The 15,660-nt window shown below is 48.9% G+C and overlaps 1 protein-coding gene across 1 annotated transcript in view; it reads left to right on the plus strand.

Annotated features, from left to right (window-relative positions):
• The first annotated feature begins 1,871 nt into the window (after nucleotides 1-1,871).
• Acbd3 (acyl-CoA binding domain containing 3) overlaps nucleotides 1,872-15,660 on the plus strand; it is a 35,034-nt gene continuing 21,245 nt past the window's right edge. The window contains exons 1-3 of the mRNA XM_042701278.1: nucleotides 1,872-2,212; nucleotides 14,655-14,796; nucleotides 15,408-15,548. Coding sequence (XP_042557212.1) covers nucleotides 1,927-2,212; nucleotides 14,655-14,796; nucleotides 15,408-15,548 — 569 coding nt within the window. The 5' untranslated portion in view covers nucleotides 1,872-1,926. The remainder of the gene's footprint in view (nucleotides 2,213-14,654; nucleotides 14,797-15,407; nucleotides 15,549-15,660) is intronic.

The following is a 15,660-nucleotide window of genomic DNA, read 5'->3' on the forward strand; positions in this document are numbered from 1 at the left end:
TCTACCACTGAGCCACCTTCCCAGCCCCGTATACAGCATCTTAATGATAATAAAAGTATATTAAAAATACAAAACCCAAATCTTCCAAGGCCTCCCTTTTCCTCCCTCCTGGTAGACTGCAGCGAGATGCCCAGCCTTCAGAACTGTGAGAAATACATTGTGCTGCTACCCCTAAGCCACCCAGTCTAAGGTACCCCAGTGCAGCACAGAAACACAAGAAGAGGGCTGGGAAGGTGGCTCAGTGGTAGAGCGCTTGCCTTGCATGCATGAGGCCCTGGGTTCGATTCCTCAGCACCACATAAGCAAAAAGAAAAAAGCCGGAAGTGGCGCTGTGGCTCAAGTGGTAGAGCGCTAGCCTTGAGCTGAAGAGCTGAGGGACAGCGCCCAGGCCCAGAATTCAGGCCCACAACCGGACCCCAAAAAATAAAAGGAAACACAATAAGAGCAGCAGCCTGATGGATCTAACATAAATTGGCAGAGTGCAGATCTACCATCTGGTTACCATGCATGTTCGTGATCCAGGCCTCTCAACAGACTAAGATGTAGATACTGCTGTTATTCCACCCATCTCGTAGAGGTCACCTGCTCAAGGTCACTGAGTTGGCAATAGCTTCCAGCACTGGCAGCCTGGCCATCCTAGACATAATCTAAACTGTGCATGGTCTCACCTGCTAGACCATGATGCCTTGGGGTTGGACAACACATACCGCTCACCTCTGCATTTCCTACCATCCCAGATATACAAGCCCCCTGACCCCCATACTATATGTTCATTCAAATGATGTAAGACTATCTTCATTCATTCAAAAAACCATTCCTGTTGGGTGCTGGTAGCTCATGCCTGTAATCCTAGCTTCTCAGGAGGCTGATAGCACCCAAGCCTGAGTTCAAGCCCCAGGATAGGCACGCGCGCACACACACAAAACCAAAGCAAAACCAAAAGTGAAACCTTGATGCTGGGAGCTGGTTAACCTGCTCAGGAGCCTGGGATATGAGAACCGCGGGTCAAAAAGCAGAACTGTGCGACGCTCATCTATCACTAGTTACAAAAATAGGCAGAAGGGGTGCTGTGGCTCAAGTGGTAGGCTAGCCTGGAGCAGGCCCTGAGTTCGAGTCCTAGGCCCCCCACTGTGCGCGTGTGTGTGGCAGGCCCTGAGTTCGAGTCCTAGGCCCCCCACTGTGCGCGTGTGTGTGTGGCAGGCCCTGAGTTCGAGTCCTAGGCCCCCCACTGTGCGTGCGCGTGTGTGTGGCAGGCCCTGAGTTCGAGTCCTAGGCCCCCCACTGTGCGTGCGCGTGTGTGTGGCAGGCCCTGAGTTCGAGTCCTAGGCTCACCGTGCGCTCTTGTGAGGTGTTTTCCAACCCTGCGGCGCCGGGGCTGGCTGCCGTGCCTACCATCCATCCCCGGGAGGCGCGGGACCCGCCAGCCTCGGCCTCTGCTCAGGAGTAGGCCCGGGCGGGAGCCGGCTCCGCGGTGGGCGCCTGCCTGGCGGGCGGCGGAAGTGCGCGGTGGCTCACGGTAGAGCGCGGCCGGAGCGGAGGGGCCGAGGGCCGGGCCGGGCCGAGCGGCGCCGACCACCGACGGGGACGCGGCAGCCCGGGAGCAGCGCCGCAGTCCCAGCCATAGACGCTTCTGGAAACCTGGCCTTGGCCCCGGCGCCCGGGCCGGGGAGGCGGGGCGCGGCCGCGCCCTCCCGCGGCGACCCCGCGGCGACCCCGCGGCGCGGACGCAGAGGGCGCCCCGGACGCCGGAAGCTGGGGGCGGGGCGGAGCCGCGTGGGCGTGGCCCGGGGCTCGGGGGCGGAGCTCCAGGCTGGCGTCGCTCTCCGGCGGCGGAAGTTCCGGCGTTGGCAAATGTAGGTCAGAGGTCAGCAGGAAGTCGATACGTGGCCGCCGCCTGTCCCCGCGAAGGAGGCGCAGCAGCCGGAGATGGCGGCGGTGCTGAGCGCGGAGCGGCTCGAGGTGTCGGTAGACGGCCTCACGCTGAGCCCCGACCCCGAGGAGCGGCCCGGCGCGGAGGGCGCCCCGCTGCCGCCGCCCCCGCGGCCGCCGCCCTCGCCGCCCGGAGCCGGCCGGGGCCCGGGCGCCGCGGGGCCGCAGCCCGAGCCGGGGGAGGCGGCGGCCGGGGGCGCGGCGGCCGAGGCGCGGCGGCTGGAGCAACGCTGGGGCTTCGGCCTAGAGGAGCTGTACGGCCTGGCGCTGCGCTTCTTCAAAGGTGAGCCGCCGCCCCGCTCCGCCCGGCCCCGCTCCGCCCGGCCCCGACCCGCTCCGCCCGGCCCCGACCCGCTCCGCCCGGCCCCGCTCCGCCCGGCCCCGCTCCGCCCGGCCCCGACCCGCTCCGCCCGGCCCCGACCCGCTCCGCCCGGCCCCGCTCCGCCCGGCCCCGCTCCGCCCGGCCCCGCTCCGCCCGGCCCCGCTCCGCCCGGCCCCGGCCCCGCTCCGCCCGGCCCCGCTCCGGCCCCGGCCCCGCTCCGCCCGGCCCCGGCCCCGCTCCGCCCGGCCCCGCTCCGCCCGGCCCCGCTCCGCCCGGCCCCGCTCCGCCCGGCCCCGGCCCCGCTCCGCCCGGCCCCGCTCCGCCCGGCCCCGCTCCGCCCGGCCCCGCTCCGCCCGGCCCCGGCCCCGCTCCGGCCCCGCTCCGGCCCCGCTCCGCCCGGCCCCGGCCCCGCTCCGGCCCCGCTCCGGCCCTGCTCTCCCCCCCCCCCCCCCCCCCCGCTCCGCCCGCAGCCCGCGCTAGGCCGCGGCGGCCCGGCTGCCCCGGCCCCCGGTCCCCGCGCCCGCCCGCGCCCGCCGGCCTCTGGGCCACACCCCCTCGGGCCGCAGCGGCGCCCGGCCGCCTCCCTCGCCCGGCTCCTCCGAGTCCCCGAGCGGCCCCGGGGCCCGGCCCTCCACCGCCCGCTCTCCTCTCCACTCCCTTCCGGTTCTCCCGGCTGGCCTACGGCACACACCCCGCCGGGGTTTGCCCTTCCCTTTCCGTGGGTCCCACCCTTACCGGGGAGGGGAGCTGATCACCTGGCTGTGCAGGTGCGATGGGGAGGAAGGAAAGGTTCCAGCCATCCCCTCCCGCGTGTCAAACGGTTCTAGTAACTTCTAGATGGTTATAGAATTTTTCTTTGCCAGCAAAGTGCAAGAACAGGCCTCAGAGTAAGGCCTTCCATGTACCCCACTGTCCTGCGCGCACAGTTAATTCTAAGATGTCTGAGAACAAGATTGTGGTGTACTGTGCATCTAAAAAAACATTTCACTTGGACAAATGGAGGCAGTGCCAATCATGATTTTTTGTCAGTAGCAAAGATGGATGATTATTGCATTCCTAACTATGTTTAGGTCCTGAGCCGAAGAGCAAGGAGGTTGGCAAATGAAACTTTGAAAGTGGTTGCTAGGTTTCCCATGCATTCCAGAACAACATTTTATGACAACTTTGCTGAGACAGTACCTGACTGTCAGTACCGCCGAAATTGAGTATCAAGGTGTTGTAATACATGTTAAAATAGTTCTCTCAAAATAGTTAATTGTGCAAACTAGTGAGAGGCTCTTCATGTTTCCTAAAACACTTGGTCATTTCACTTTAGTTGCACTTTGTTTCTATTTAAGAAGTTTATCCTTGAAACCAGGCGCCAATGGCTCACGGCTGTAATCCTAGCTGTTCAGGAGGCTGAGATCTTAGCATGAGGGTTCAGAGCCAGCCCAAGCAGAAAAGTACCTCAGAGTCTCCCATAAACTCAGAAAAAAGCTGGAAGTGGTGCTGTGGCTCAAGTGGCAGAGTGCTAACCTTGAGCACAGAGGCTCAGACAGCACCCAGTCCCTGAGTTCAAGTTCAGGACTGGAAAAAAAAAAAAAGTTTACCCTTGAAATACTCCTTGTCACTGCACAGTGACTTCAGCCTTGCTGTATGCTGATACCTTTACTTGGGAAATTAGTAATGGTTAATGGCTTGCTTAGCCTTTAGGTCACTAGCTTGAATTTAGAGTTTGCTATAGTGATATGTTACCATTTATACACAGGTTTGCTTGTGTCTGTACAGTTCATATAATCATATTCTTTAAAAGTTTATTCTCAACTTTCCAATAATTAAATTGCACTAGAGATAGTAAAAAATAGACCAACCTCACCGGGCGCCGGTGGCTCACGCCTGTAATCCTAGCTACGCAGGAGGCTGAGATCTGAGGATCACGGTTCAAAGCCAGCCTGGGCAGAAAAGTCCATGAGACTCTTATCTCCAATAAACCACTAAAAAACCGGAAGTAGTGCTGTGGCTCAAGCAGTAGAGCTCTCACCTTGAGCTTTAGAGCTGAGGGACAGCACCCAGGCCCAGAGTTCAAGCCCCAAGACCGACCTCAAAAAATAAAAAGAATAGACCAACTTCTTTTGCCACAAACTAGCAAAGTAAATGAGCAAATGAGTAATTTTATCCACTGAAACGATAAAAATATTGTATAATGTGCAGTAAGTTTAGCTTTGCTCTGCAAGTTGGGACCCTCTGGATTCTAGCTGCCATGTAAATTCCCAGACACCCTCTTGACTCAGTTTCTGTAGACAAAGGAAGCTATAAGGTATTTGTTGTCTCTGATTTAAAATTAAGTGTTACAAATTTAACAGATACTTTTAAATACTTTTTTGAATGCAAGAATCCTAAGGGAACCCCATCATTTGAGGGGGTGGGGGAGGGTGGCTAGTTATCAGAACTTGAGAGAAAACAATTTTCCATTGGTAGTTAAGGTTCCTTCAGTTCCTAAATTAATCTCTGAAAACACCCAGCTACATAATAGAAGAAATAGTTGTTCAGCAACTGGAAGTTACCTTTCTGCACAGACCATTGCAGTGGTGAAGAGACACTGACTGGAAGGGAGGGGAGGTTGGAAGAGTTATGGGAAGCGAGATGAGCCAAGTGCGTTTTTTAATGTACAAATTTTTCTAGTGGATCCTTAGATTTTTATCAGTATTACAAGGACTAACAGTAGTAGTAGATCACTGTTGTGGGGTTGTGCACTGGTGTGTCACAGGAATTAAAGATAGCCGGGCACCAGTGGCTCACACCTGTCATCCTGGCTACTCAGGAGGCTGGGATCTAAGGATCGCAGTTCAAAGCCAGCCTAGGCAGGAAAGGCCATGAGACTTATCTCCAGTTAGCCACCAGAAAACCGGAAATGGCACTGTGGCTCAAAGTGGTAGAGCATTAGCCTTAAGCAAAAGAGCTCAGGAATAGCACAAGTTCAAGCTCCATAACTGACAGGAAAAAAAAATTAAAAGAGTTAATAACACATTTTTATCTAAGTATGAATCTTGAAATGATTTATATCTAAATATGAATCTTGAAAACATGAATTTTTTTCCATCACAAAATAGCTTGGACTGGGAAAATCTGTTTTTTGTTTGTTTTTGTTTGTTTTTTGTTTTTTGCCAGTTCTGGGGCTTGAACTCAGGGCCTGAGTGCTCTTCCTGAGCTCTTTTGCTAAAGGCTAGCACTCTGCCACTTTGAGCAACAGTACCACTTCTGGTTTTCTGGTGGTTAATTGGAGATAAGAGTTGGATGAGCCGGGCGCTGGTGGCTCACACCTGTAATCCTAGCTACTCAGGAGGCTGAGATCTGAGGATCGGGGTTCAAAGCCAGCCCGGGCAGGAAAGACCTTGAGACTCCTATCTCCAATAAAACCACCGGAAAACCGGAAGTGGCGCTGTAGCTCAAGTGGTAGAGCGCTCGCCTTGAGCTGAAGAGCTGAGGGACAGCACCCCAGGCCCAGAGTTCAAGCCCCACTACCGACCAAAAAAAAAAAAAGAGTTGGATGGACTTTTCTGCCAGGATTGACATTGAACCATGATCCTCAGATCTCAGCCTCCTGAGTAGCTAGGATTGCAGGCATGAGCCACTGGCTCCCGGCTTGATTTTATTATTTATTTATTTTTGCTGTGCTGTGGATTGAACCAAGGGCCTTGGCCAGTGCTGTACCCCATTAAGTGGGGCGTGAACTCAGGGCTTGGGCTCTATCCCTCAGCTCTTCAGCTCAAGGCTAGTATACTACCGCTTGAGCCATAGCGCTACTTCTGGTTTTCTAGTGCTTTTTTGGAGATAAAAGTCTCACAGAGTTTCCTGCCTGGGCTGGTTTTGCACCGTGATCCTCAGATCTTAGCCTCCTGAGTAGCTAGGATTACAGGGGTGAGCCACCAGCGCGCTGTTGTTTTTTTGAGATAGTGTCTCACTATGAAGTTCAGGCTGGCCTTGAGTTCTGAGAGTCCTTTCTTAGTAAGTGGAACGTTGTGATTCCAAGTTGGCATCACCACCCTGGCTGTATTGTTTATGTTAATTATTTTAACAGCTTCCTGACACCTCCCTTTATCACTCAGACAGAAAAGTACATAAATCCTTAGTGTACTGCTTGATGAGCTTTCACTGCTTCCGTAGCCAACACCTAGGAGATGTTTACTAGCAGAAGAGCCCCAGTGACAGTATTTAGAAGGTGAGCTCTGGTGTCAATACTATATGGTGTTTTTCCTTCCTTTTAAACATTTAGACTATGCATTCCTTTTTCTTGTGAGAATTATATTGATTTAAACTCTTGGCAGAGTAGTACTTGATAGCTGTCTCTTTCTTTCTTCCTTTTCTTTCTTCCTTTCTTTCTTCCTTTCTTTCTTTCTTCCTTTCTTTCTTTCTTTCTTTCTTTCTTTTTTTCTTTCTTTCTTTCTTTGTCAAGCAGTTTAAATTTTATTGGACCCCCCCACCCCAGTGTTTTTAAAAAAAGTTAATTTAAGGCTATACGTCCAAGTTTGATGTACTATAGACAGATCATGCAGAGTATGAGTATGAAGAGATACAAATTAGTCCCATGCCCAAAAATGTTTATTAGGGTACAGAATCATCTTTATAAGTATGTATATAAACTCTTACGAAGAATAGAGGGACTGTCCAAGTTTTCCAAGACACTTCCCAGAGTGATTCAAGGCACAAATGTATGTCATGGTGAATACACACATTCTAGACTTCGTTCCTCTGATACAGCCCATCAGAGATGTGACTTCTAAAACTAAATGTACTCAGTGAGATTATGTTTGAAAACCACAGACCTGTAAACATCATGGAGGGAACTGTTCCAAAATATGAAGTATACAGTTGCAGCACTTTTAAAAAGCACACACAAAAGAATGATAAATCCAAAAGTGGTTAAATACTTCCATTTAGGGTAATTAAGAACCTATACAGCCAGGTGCTGGTGACTAACACCTGTAATACTAGTTACTGAGGAGGCTGAGATCTGAGGATCATGGTTTAAAGCCAGCTGCAGCAGGAAAGTCCGTGAGACTCTTATGTCTAATTAATCACTGGAAAATTGGAAGTGGTGCTGTGGCTCCAGCAGTGGAGTGTTCAACTTGAGCTGAAGAGCACAGGGACAGTGGCCAAGCCCAGAGTTCAAGCCCCATGACTGGCTTAAAAAAAAAAAAAGATGTATACAGGTCTGTTTCCTGAAGCTAATTGATAGCTGGTAAAGAATTGGTTATGGACATGTTGAATTCACGGGGAACCTCCTGAACTTTATTATGTACTTAGTACATGGCAGTGACTTCCAAAGTGTGCTGTATTCATTGACTTAGGGATTTTATTCCTTCTCATTAATAATAAAAGAATTTGTTTCTTTTTCTTTTCTGTTCTTTTTTTTTTTTTTGGCCAGTCATGGGGCCAGAACTCTGGGCCTGAGCGTGGCCCTGAGCTCTTCAGCTCCAGGCTAGTCAGCGCTCTACCCCCTTGAGCCACAGCACCACTTCCGGTTTTTTTCTGTTAATGTGGTGCTGAGGAATCGAACCCAGGGCTTCTTGCATGCAAGGCAAGCACTTTGCCACTGAGCCACCTTCCCAGCCCCAAGAATTTCTTTTTTTTTTTTTTTGGTCCGGTCGTGGGGCCTGAACTCTGGGCCTGGGCGCTGTCCCTCAGTTCTTCAGCTCAAGGTGAGTGCTCTACCACTTGAGCTACAGTGCCACTTCCGGTTTTCTGGTGGTTTATTGGAGATAGGGGTCTCACGGTCTCTCCTGCGCAGGCTGGCTTTGAACCGCGATCCTCAGATCTCAGCCTCCTGAGTAGCTAGGATTACAGGCGTGAGCCACCAGTGCCCAGCTTCAAGCCTACAGTTTTTAATTGACTGAGTTTTTTTTTTTTTGTAAAGGGGGGGGCGGTCATGGGGTTTGAACGCTGGGCCTGGGCACTGTCCCTCAGCTCTTCAGCTCAAGGCTAGCACTCTACCACTTGAGCCACAGTGCCATTTTCAGTTCTCTGGTGATTTATTGGAAAGAAGAGTCTTATGGACTTTCCTGCCTAGGCTGGATTTGAATTGTGATCCTCAGATCTCAGCCTCCTTGGTAGCTAGGATGACAAATGTGGACCACTGGTGCTTGGATAAATATATTTTATAAATGTCCTTTTTGTTCTTAGTTTTCTACTCTTTAACTCTGTTGCCCACCTGTCATCCTGAAAATTACCTTTATATGTTTCTGCCGTTGAATTATTAAATCGTCTTCCTTTGCTGTTTATTCCTTTATGTTACAAATGCTTGACCCAAAGGTTATTTCATTGAAGTTAGAGCTAAAATATAAACATATCTGAACATATCTGAAAACGTACAGGAAGGGTCATATGCATGTAACTAATGTATACCCATGTATACACAGGGGTCAGTTTCCATGGAATAATTTTTTATTTTTTGGTTGTGGAGTTTGAACTCATGGCTTGGGCGCTATCCCTGGGCACTTTCACTCAAGGCTACAACTTAACCACTTTGAGCCAAAGCACTACTTCCAGTTTTCTGGTGGTTAATTGTGGAGTCTCATGGAAAAGCCAAAAAAAAAAAAAAAGTCTCATAGACTTTACTGCCCCCAGCTGGTTTCAAACCACAATCCTCAGATCTCAGCCTCCCGAGTAGCTAGGATTACAGGTGTGAGCCACCAGCACCTGGCTATGAGTATATATATATATTTTTGGTCCAGTCCTGGGGCCTGAACTCTGGGCCTGGGCGATGTCCCTCAGCTCTTCAGCTCAAGGCTAGCGCTCTACCACCTGAGCCACAGCACCACTTCCGGCTTTTTTCTTTCTGCTTATGTGGTGCTGAGGAATGGAACCCAGGGCCTCACGCATGCAAGGTGAGCGCTCTACCCCTGAGCCACCTTCCCAGTCCCCTATTTCTTTTTTTTCTTCACTCACTCTCAGTTTCTCGCTCCCCTCCTTACCAAGAAGCTGTATAGTTCATTTTCAACATGGTATCTAGTGAGTACCACTGCTGCATTTGTTTGCCCTTTGTCGCTCCATTTCTGTGTCCCTCTTACCTTCTCAAAGACGTAAACAAGACAAAAAGACAAAGCTCTTTTTCTCTTTTTCCAGGAATTCATGTCAATAAATACTGGTTTAAATGGTCAGAGGCACATAGGCCTTGCCCCTTGTGCTCCTCCTCTAGAGTGTCCCCCTCTGGCCTCACTGTGTGAGTGCCCAGAGTCCTGTATCATTGATCATGTCTTGGTATATTTTAAATCTAGTGGCTACATATGAGAGAAAACATGCACCATTTGTCCCTCTGAGCTAGGTTTACCTCACTTAACACGATGTGTTCTAGGTCTATCCGTTTTCCCTTCACATGATTTTTGTTGTTGTTGTTGTTGTTTGAGGCTTGAACTCCTCAGATATCAGCCTCCTGAGTAGCTAAGATTACTGGCCACTAGTGCCCAACTGATGTCATTCTTTCTAATGGATGAGTAAAATTCCATTGTGTATAGGTTCCACATTTTTTTGGATCCCTTCACCTAATGTGGGGCATCTGGGCTGTTTCTATAACTTGGCTATTGTGAATAGAGCAGTAATGAACATGGGTGTGCAATTATCTTTATGGTATCCTGGCTTGTGATATTCTGCAGAGATGCCCAGGAGGGTAGTATGGCTGAATCATATAGAAGATGTATGCTTATGGAGCTCCAGTGGTGCAATCGGTTAGCATGCAGTACTTATAAGAAGATGTATGCTTAATTTTTTTTTATTTTTATTTTATTTTATTTTATTTTTGGGTCTGGTCTTGGGGCCTGAACTCTGGGCCTGGGCGCTGTCCCTCAGCTCTTCAGCTCAAGGCTAGCGCTCTACCACTTGAGCCACAGCGCCACTTCCGGCTTTTTTCTTTTTGCTTATGTGGTGCTGAGGAATCGAACCCAGAGCCTCAGGCATGCAAGGCAAGTGCTCTACCACTGAGCCACCTTCCCAGCCCTGTATGTTTAATTTTGAGGAACTTCCAGACTGCTGTTACATTCCCGCCCGCAGCACAGTTGGGTTCCTTTTCCCCCACATCCCCCCACATGAATATGGTGGATCTCAAGGGGAGTGGGGCAGACAGATGGAGAGAGGAATGGTAGGCAAATAGTCAAAATACTTGGTGTTTGTGTGTGAAAATGGAACTAGATACCTTGAGGGTGGATGGAGTTGGGAGAGGCAGAGGAGAGTGATGGGGGGGGGGGGGGGTGACACTGCTCAAGAGGCATCACACATATAAATTGGCATGGTGAATGAAACACCTTTATGTAGCTATACGAGATAATAAAGCCGGGCACCAGTGACTCACTTGTGCAATCGTAGCTACTCAGAAGGCCGAGAAGGCAGAGATTTGAGGATTATGGCTAAAACCAGCCAGGGAAGAAAACGTCTGTAAGGCTCTATCTCCAATTAACCACCAGAAAACTGAAAGTGGTGTGGTGGCTCAAAGTAGTAGAGTGCTGGTCTTGAGGGAAAGAGCTCAGGGACCGTGCCCAGGCCCTGAGTTCAAACCCCACTACCAAAAAAAAGTCGGACTGGTCGTGTGGCTTAGTGGTAGAGCGCTTGCCTAGCATGCACAAAGCCCTGGGTTTGACTCCTCAGTACCACATACACAGAAAAAGCCAGACGTGGTGCTGTGGCTCAAGTGGTAAGAGTGCTAGCCTTGAGCAGGCACAGTGCTCAAGCCCCAGGACTGGTCAAAAAAAAAGTCAGTAAATATGTTAAGCCTAGATAACCATATATGGTAGATGTTGTGTGTGGATTTTCAGTTTTGCTTTTTGTTGTACAACTATTTTACGGAGATATAAATCATACTTAGCCCACAGCCCTATGAAAAACAGCTGTGGGGATGGAGGCTGTATTTCAGGGCAGAGTACTTGCCTAGCTGTGTGGACTACCGCGTTCCATCCTGGGATAGGAGGGGCAAGCCAGGGTACGCCTGCTTCATCTCCGGTGTTTAACCTGCCTCTAAGCGAACTTCTTTGCGGTCACCGTTGGATACATGTCTGCGTGTGATCTCTTTGAGCTCAGTGCAGAAGGGTGGGCTTTATTGCTGTACCCTGACAGGAATGAGGATGTGCTTTTATACTTGCATTTGAAGAACAGTGTGCAGCCTCTTTTTGCAAACATGGTTTGTGTTTGGTTTGGTTGCCATTCCAAACTTGATGGAGTTAGATAGCTATGATAGAGAAGCCTCAGATGAAGCCCCGTGGTCCTTGCTGCAGGGCTGAAGTAGGACTTTCATCTGGGAGCATGGTCCTAGTAAAGTGCTTGAGTGCCAGCAGCTTTCTCTGCCCATTTAACAGTAGTTGCTACTTCTTTACTGCTTTGCTTTTTTTTTGTCCATTGTGGAGCTTGAACTTATGGCCTGGGCACTGTGCTGGAGAGCTTTTTCCTCAAGGCTAGCACTGTACCACTTTGAGCCACAGTGTCACTTTCCATTTTCTGGTGGTTAATTGGAGATAAGAGATTTCATGGATTTTCCTGCTGGCTTTGAACTGCGATCCTCAGATTGCAGCCTCCTGAGTATCTAGGATTATAGGCTTGAGCCTCTGGTACCCGACTGTTTTTTATTTATTTTTGGTCAGTTGTGGGCATGAACTCTGGGCCTGGGCACTGTCTCTCAGCTCTTCAGATCAAGACTAGTGCCCTACCACTTGAACTACAGTGCCACTTCTGGCTTTTTCTGCTTATGTGGTGCTAAGGAATCAAACCCAGGGCCTCACGCATGCAAGGCAAGCACTCTTCCACTGAGCCATCTTCCCAGGCCCTGTATTTTTATTTTTGTACTAAGGATCAAATCTAGGATGTTACGCTTGCTGGGCAAGCACTTTGCTACTTGAGCTATATCGTAGCCCTACTAACTAAGTTTAATACCCATGGAACCAAAATAATTTAGAGATTATTCTTATGTAATTAAAAAACCAAATGAACAAAACCTCTTTCTAATACTACAGTCTGCCTGGCAGTTTAGACTGTGAAAGGTTGTCTGAAGGAATGGACTATGCTCGCGAAAGGTGACTGGGGTTAGCACATTGTGTGCACAAGTGTATATGCTCCTCAGGGGAATAATTGCTCTGTCAACTTTTCCCAGAGGCTGCACATAAGTTGCTTTGATGTTTAGGGTTTGTTTTTGTTACTGTTGTTGTTTTTATTTTCTTTTTGGGTTCTGGGATGAGACTCAGGGTCTTGTATATGCTAAGTAGATGTTCTACCACTGAAATATACCTAACCATGCTTTGAGCTTTTTTTTTTTTTTTTGGTGGTCCTGGGATTAGAAGTGTTGCTTTAAAAAAAAGTATATACTTATTGAAGAAAATTTTGGAAAAGGAAAAATAAGATTACTCTGATCCAGTCTTTCTAATACAATCAGTATTATGATCATTAATATTTAAGGTTATGTTTTATTGATAATTGTTTTTTGTTTGTTTTTTGTGCCAGTCCTGGGGCTTGAATTCAGAGCCTGGGTGCTGTCCCTGAGCTTCTTTCGCTCAAGGCCAGTACTCTACCACTTGAGCCACGCACCATTTCCAGCTTAATTATTTATTTATTTATTTGATGGTTAATTGGAGATGAGAGAGAGTCTTATGGACTAGGACTATGGTGTCTGGGCTAACTTCGACCCTCAGATCTCACTAGGATTACAGCCTTCCACATGCTGTGATTATAGGGGTACATCACCGTGTCGTCCCGTTGCGCCCCCTCCCTTCCCCCCTTCCACCACTCTCTGGGTTGAATGCTCTGCCGTGAGCTCACTCACAGCTGCTGGTGCTCTGCCTCTGACTCACTTCCATCTTTTTCCTGGGCGTGTGTCTTTCCAATGAGCTGTCTTTATCCTTGTCCAGCGAGCCCTTGGCCGCCCACCTGAGCCTGTGCTGTGCTCCTTGGCGAGGGCCCCCTTCCGTACCCTGGGTGCCTGCCACCTGTGCATAGCGGAGGGTGGCACCGTCAACACAGCAGCGCCCGGGGGCATGTCTCCTCTGTGAGTTTCCTCCCGCTGGGAACTGGCTGGAGCATGGTCTTAGCAGCCTGGCAGCGGGTTTGCATCAGCTCTGGGCACTTCCCAGCAGTCCCAGCTGTGTGTGGACAGATGACCCTGATCAGGACCTTTGTGGAGGTGCTCAGCTCTGTGGTCTGACATGTCAGAGCAGCCGTTCCGAGCCTGCCGGCCCTCTTCATTTCAGAGTGAACAGGCAGCTGCTCCTCCACAGTCAGCCTTCTAAATGCTTGGTGGCCTGGCACCTCCAGCGGGTCCCTGGAATCCTGTGCAGTGGGTAGCTAAGCCCTTTCATTTCCTGTCCTGGTCTCTGGCCTCCCACCCATTACCGTAGCGTGTGGACACCTGCGTATAAAGATGAATTAGAGGGCTGGGAATAGGTGGCTCAGTGGTAGGGTGGTAGGCATGCGTGAAGCCCCAGGTTCAATTCTTCAATACCACATACGCAGAAAAGGCCGGAAGTGGTGTTGGGGCTCTCACGTGCTGGCCTTAAACAAAAGCAGCTCAGGGATAGCGCCCAAGCCCCAAGGACTGGCAAAAAAAAACCATCACTGGATGTTTATAAAAGATTTGACCTGTTCACAAGTCTGTGGACCATCCCTATAGTAACTTTGGTCAGCTATGTAGTAACTCGGTGGAGTGTTTCATTGTAAGTTCTCCTTCCTGAGGATGCTGGGGTGAAGCCCTTCTCCTTTTGGTTGGGGGCACAGTGCTAGTCACCTGGCATTGGTACCAAATTGTGTCTGATAAAATTCTTGGGTATTGGGGCTAGGAAGGTGGCTCAGTGGTAGAGTGCTTGCCTCACATGTATGAGGCCCTTGGTTTGATTCCTAGCACCACATCAAACAGAAAAAGCCAGAAGTGGCGCTGTGACTCAAGTGGTGAAGTACTCGCCTTGATCTGAAGCGCTGAGGGACAGCGCCCAGGCCCAGAGTTCAAGCCCCACGACCCACCAAAAAAAATAAAATTCTTGGTTATGAACAAAATGGCTATTGGATGTTGCTTTTTGTGTGTCAAAAGTGTTAGTGTTTGTGCTTGACAGCAGCTTGATAGATGGGTTTTTCTCTTGTAGCTTCAACTTAAATAATGGTAGTTTGTGTAATTAAAAAAAGTAAATAGGTCATGGTGGTGCAAGCCTAGACTTTTAGCATTCTGGAGACTGAAGGAGGAGGATAGTAAATTAGAGACCAGCTTGAGTGACATAGTGAGACCTCTTCACATGAACCCAAAAGGAAGCAGAATGGAATTCAGCACAATGGATGTCTGTTTCAGTCTCTTGACTATTAACATTAAACCTTGCTATGATGACGTCTGCAGTTACTTCTGCAGGTTGTGGCACAGTGTGCTGCACACTGTGTTTTGCCAATACTGATTTTGTTATTTCTTTTCTTACAGAGAAAGATGGCAAAGCCTTTCATCCGACTTACGAAGAAAAGCTGAAGCTTGTGGCACTGCATAAGCAGGTTCTTTTGGGTCCATACAATCCAGACACTTGTCCCGAGGTTGGATTCTTTGATGTGTTGGGAAATGACAGGAGGTAACTGTTCTGTGGCTTACTGAAAGTAATAAAATAATGTTGAGAAAGGGTGCAGTGTGGTTTTGTTGTGATATAAATGGCTTGCTCCTTGACTTAGGATAAGAACTGAAACAATTTTGCTTCCAGCTTCTGGAGTCTTCAGATGTTTGTTTTTGTCTTGGAGATGTTTATAGTTAAATATTGAAGGACTGTCTATTTAATTTGACTGAAACAGGACAATATATTTGTCTTATTCTATTTGACTCTTCCTAAGTGATGTTAAAAATGACTAAGCTATATGATATTTGATTCCTTTATTTAGACAGCTAGAGAATTGTACCAGAAAAGAATACATTGAATATGTTTTTCAGTTTAAGACTAAAATACAATGTAAGGAAATTAACATGTAGTTATTTTTTGCCACACACACATTATCAATAATATACTTGAGATTTTGAATTGTGTATAGCATAACTCAATCTAGTAAGTCAATATATACTTGTTGAAACTTGACTTTTGAGCTCTATCTTTCTGGTTCGTTTTAGTTATAATCAAGAGTTCTGTGTGTGGATTTAAATCAAGTTATCATTCTATAAAGAAGGGGAGGTCACTTTTCTTATTGTTCTTTACAGGAGAGAATGGGCAGCTCTGGGAAGCTTGTCCAAAGAGGATGCCATGGTAGAGTTTGTCAAGCTCTTAAATATGTGTTGCCATCTGTTTTCAACATATGTTACATCCCACAAAATAGAGAAGGAAGAGCAAGAAAAAAAAAGGTGACGTTTGAGGGTGTGGAGTGTTTTATCCCTGCACAACCAGCGTGCTGATGCTTTTGCTTTACTGTAGGTATTTTCTTTCCCCTCAGCTCCTCATTTCTTAGGGCAGTTT

The sequence above is a fragment of the Dipodomys spectabilis genome, unplaced genomic scaffold (assembly GCF_019054845.1).
Source record: "Dipodomys spectabilis isolate Male_0828 unplaced genomic scaffold, ASM1905484v1 ptg000288l, whole genome shotgun sequence".
In the NCBI taxonomy this organism is placed as follows: domain Eukaryota; kingdom Metazoa; phylum Chordata; class Mammalia; order Rodentia; family Heteromyidae; genus Dipodomys; species Dipodomys spectabilis.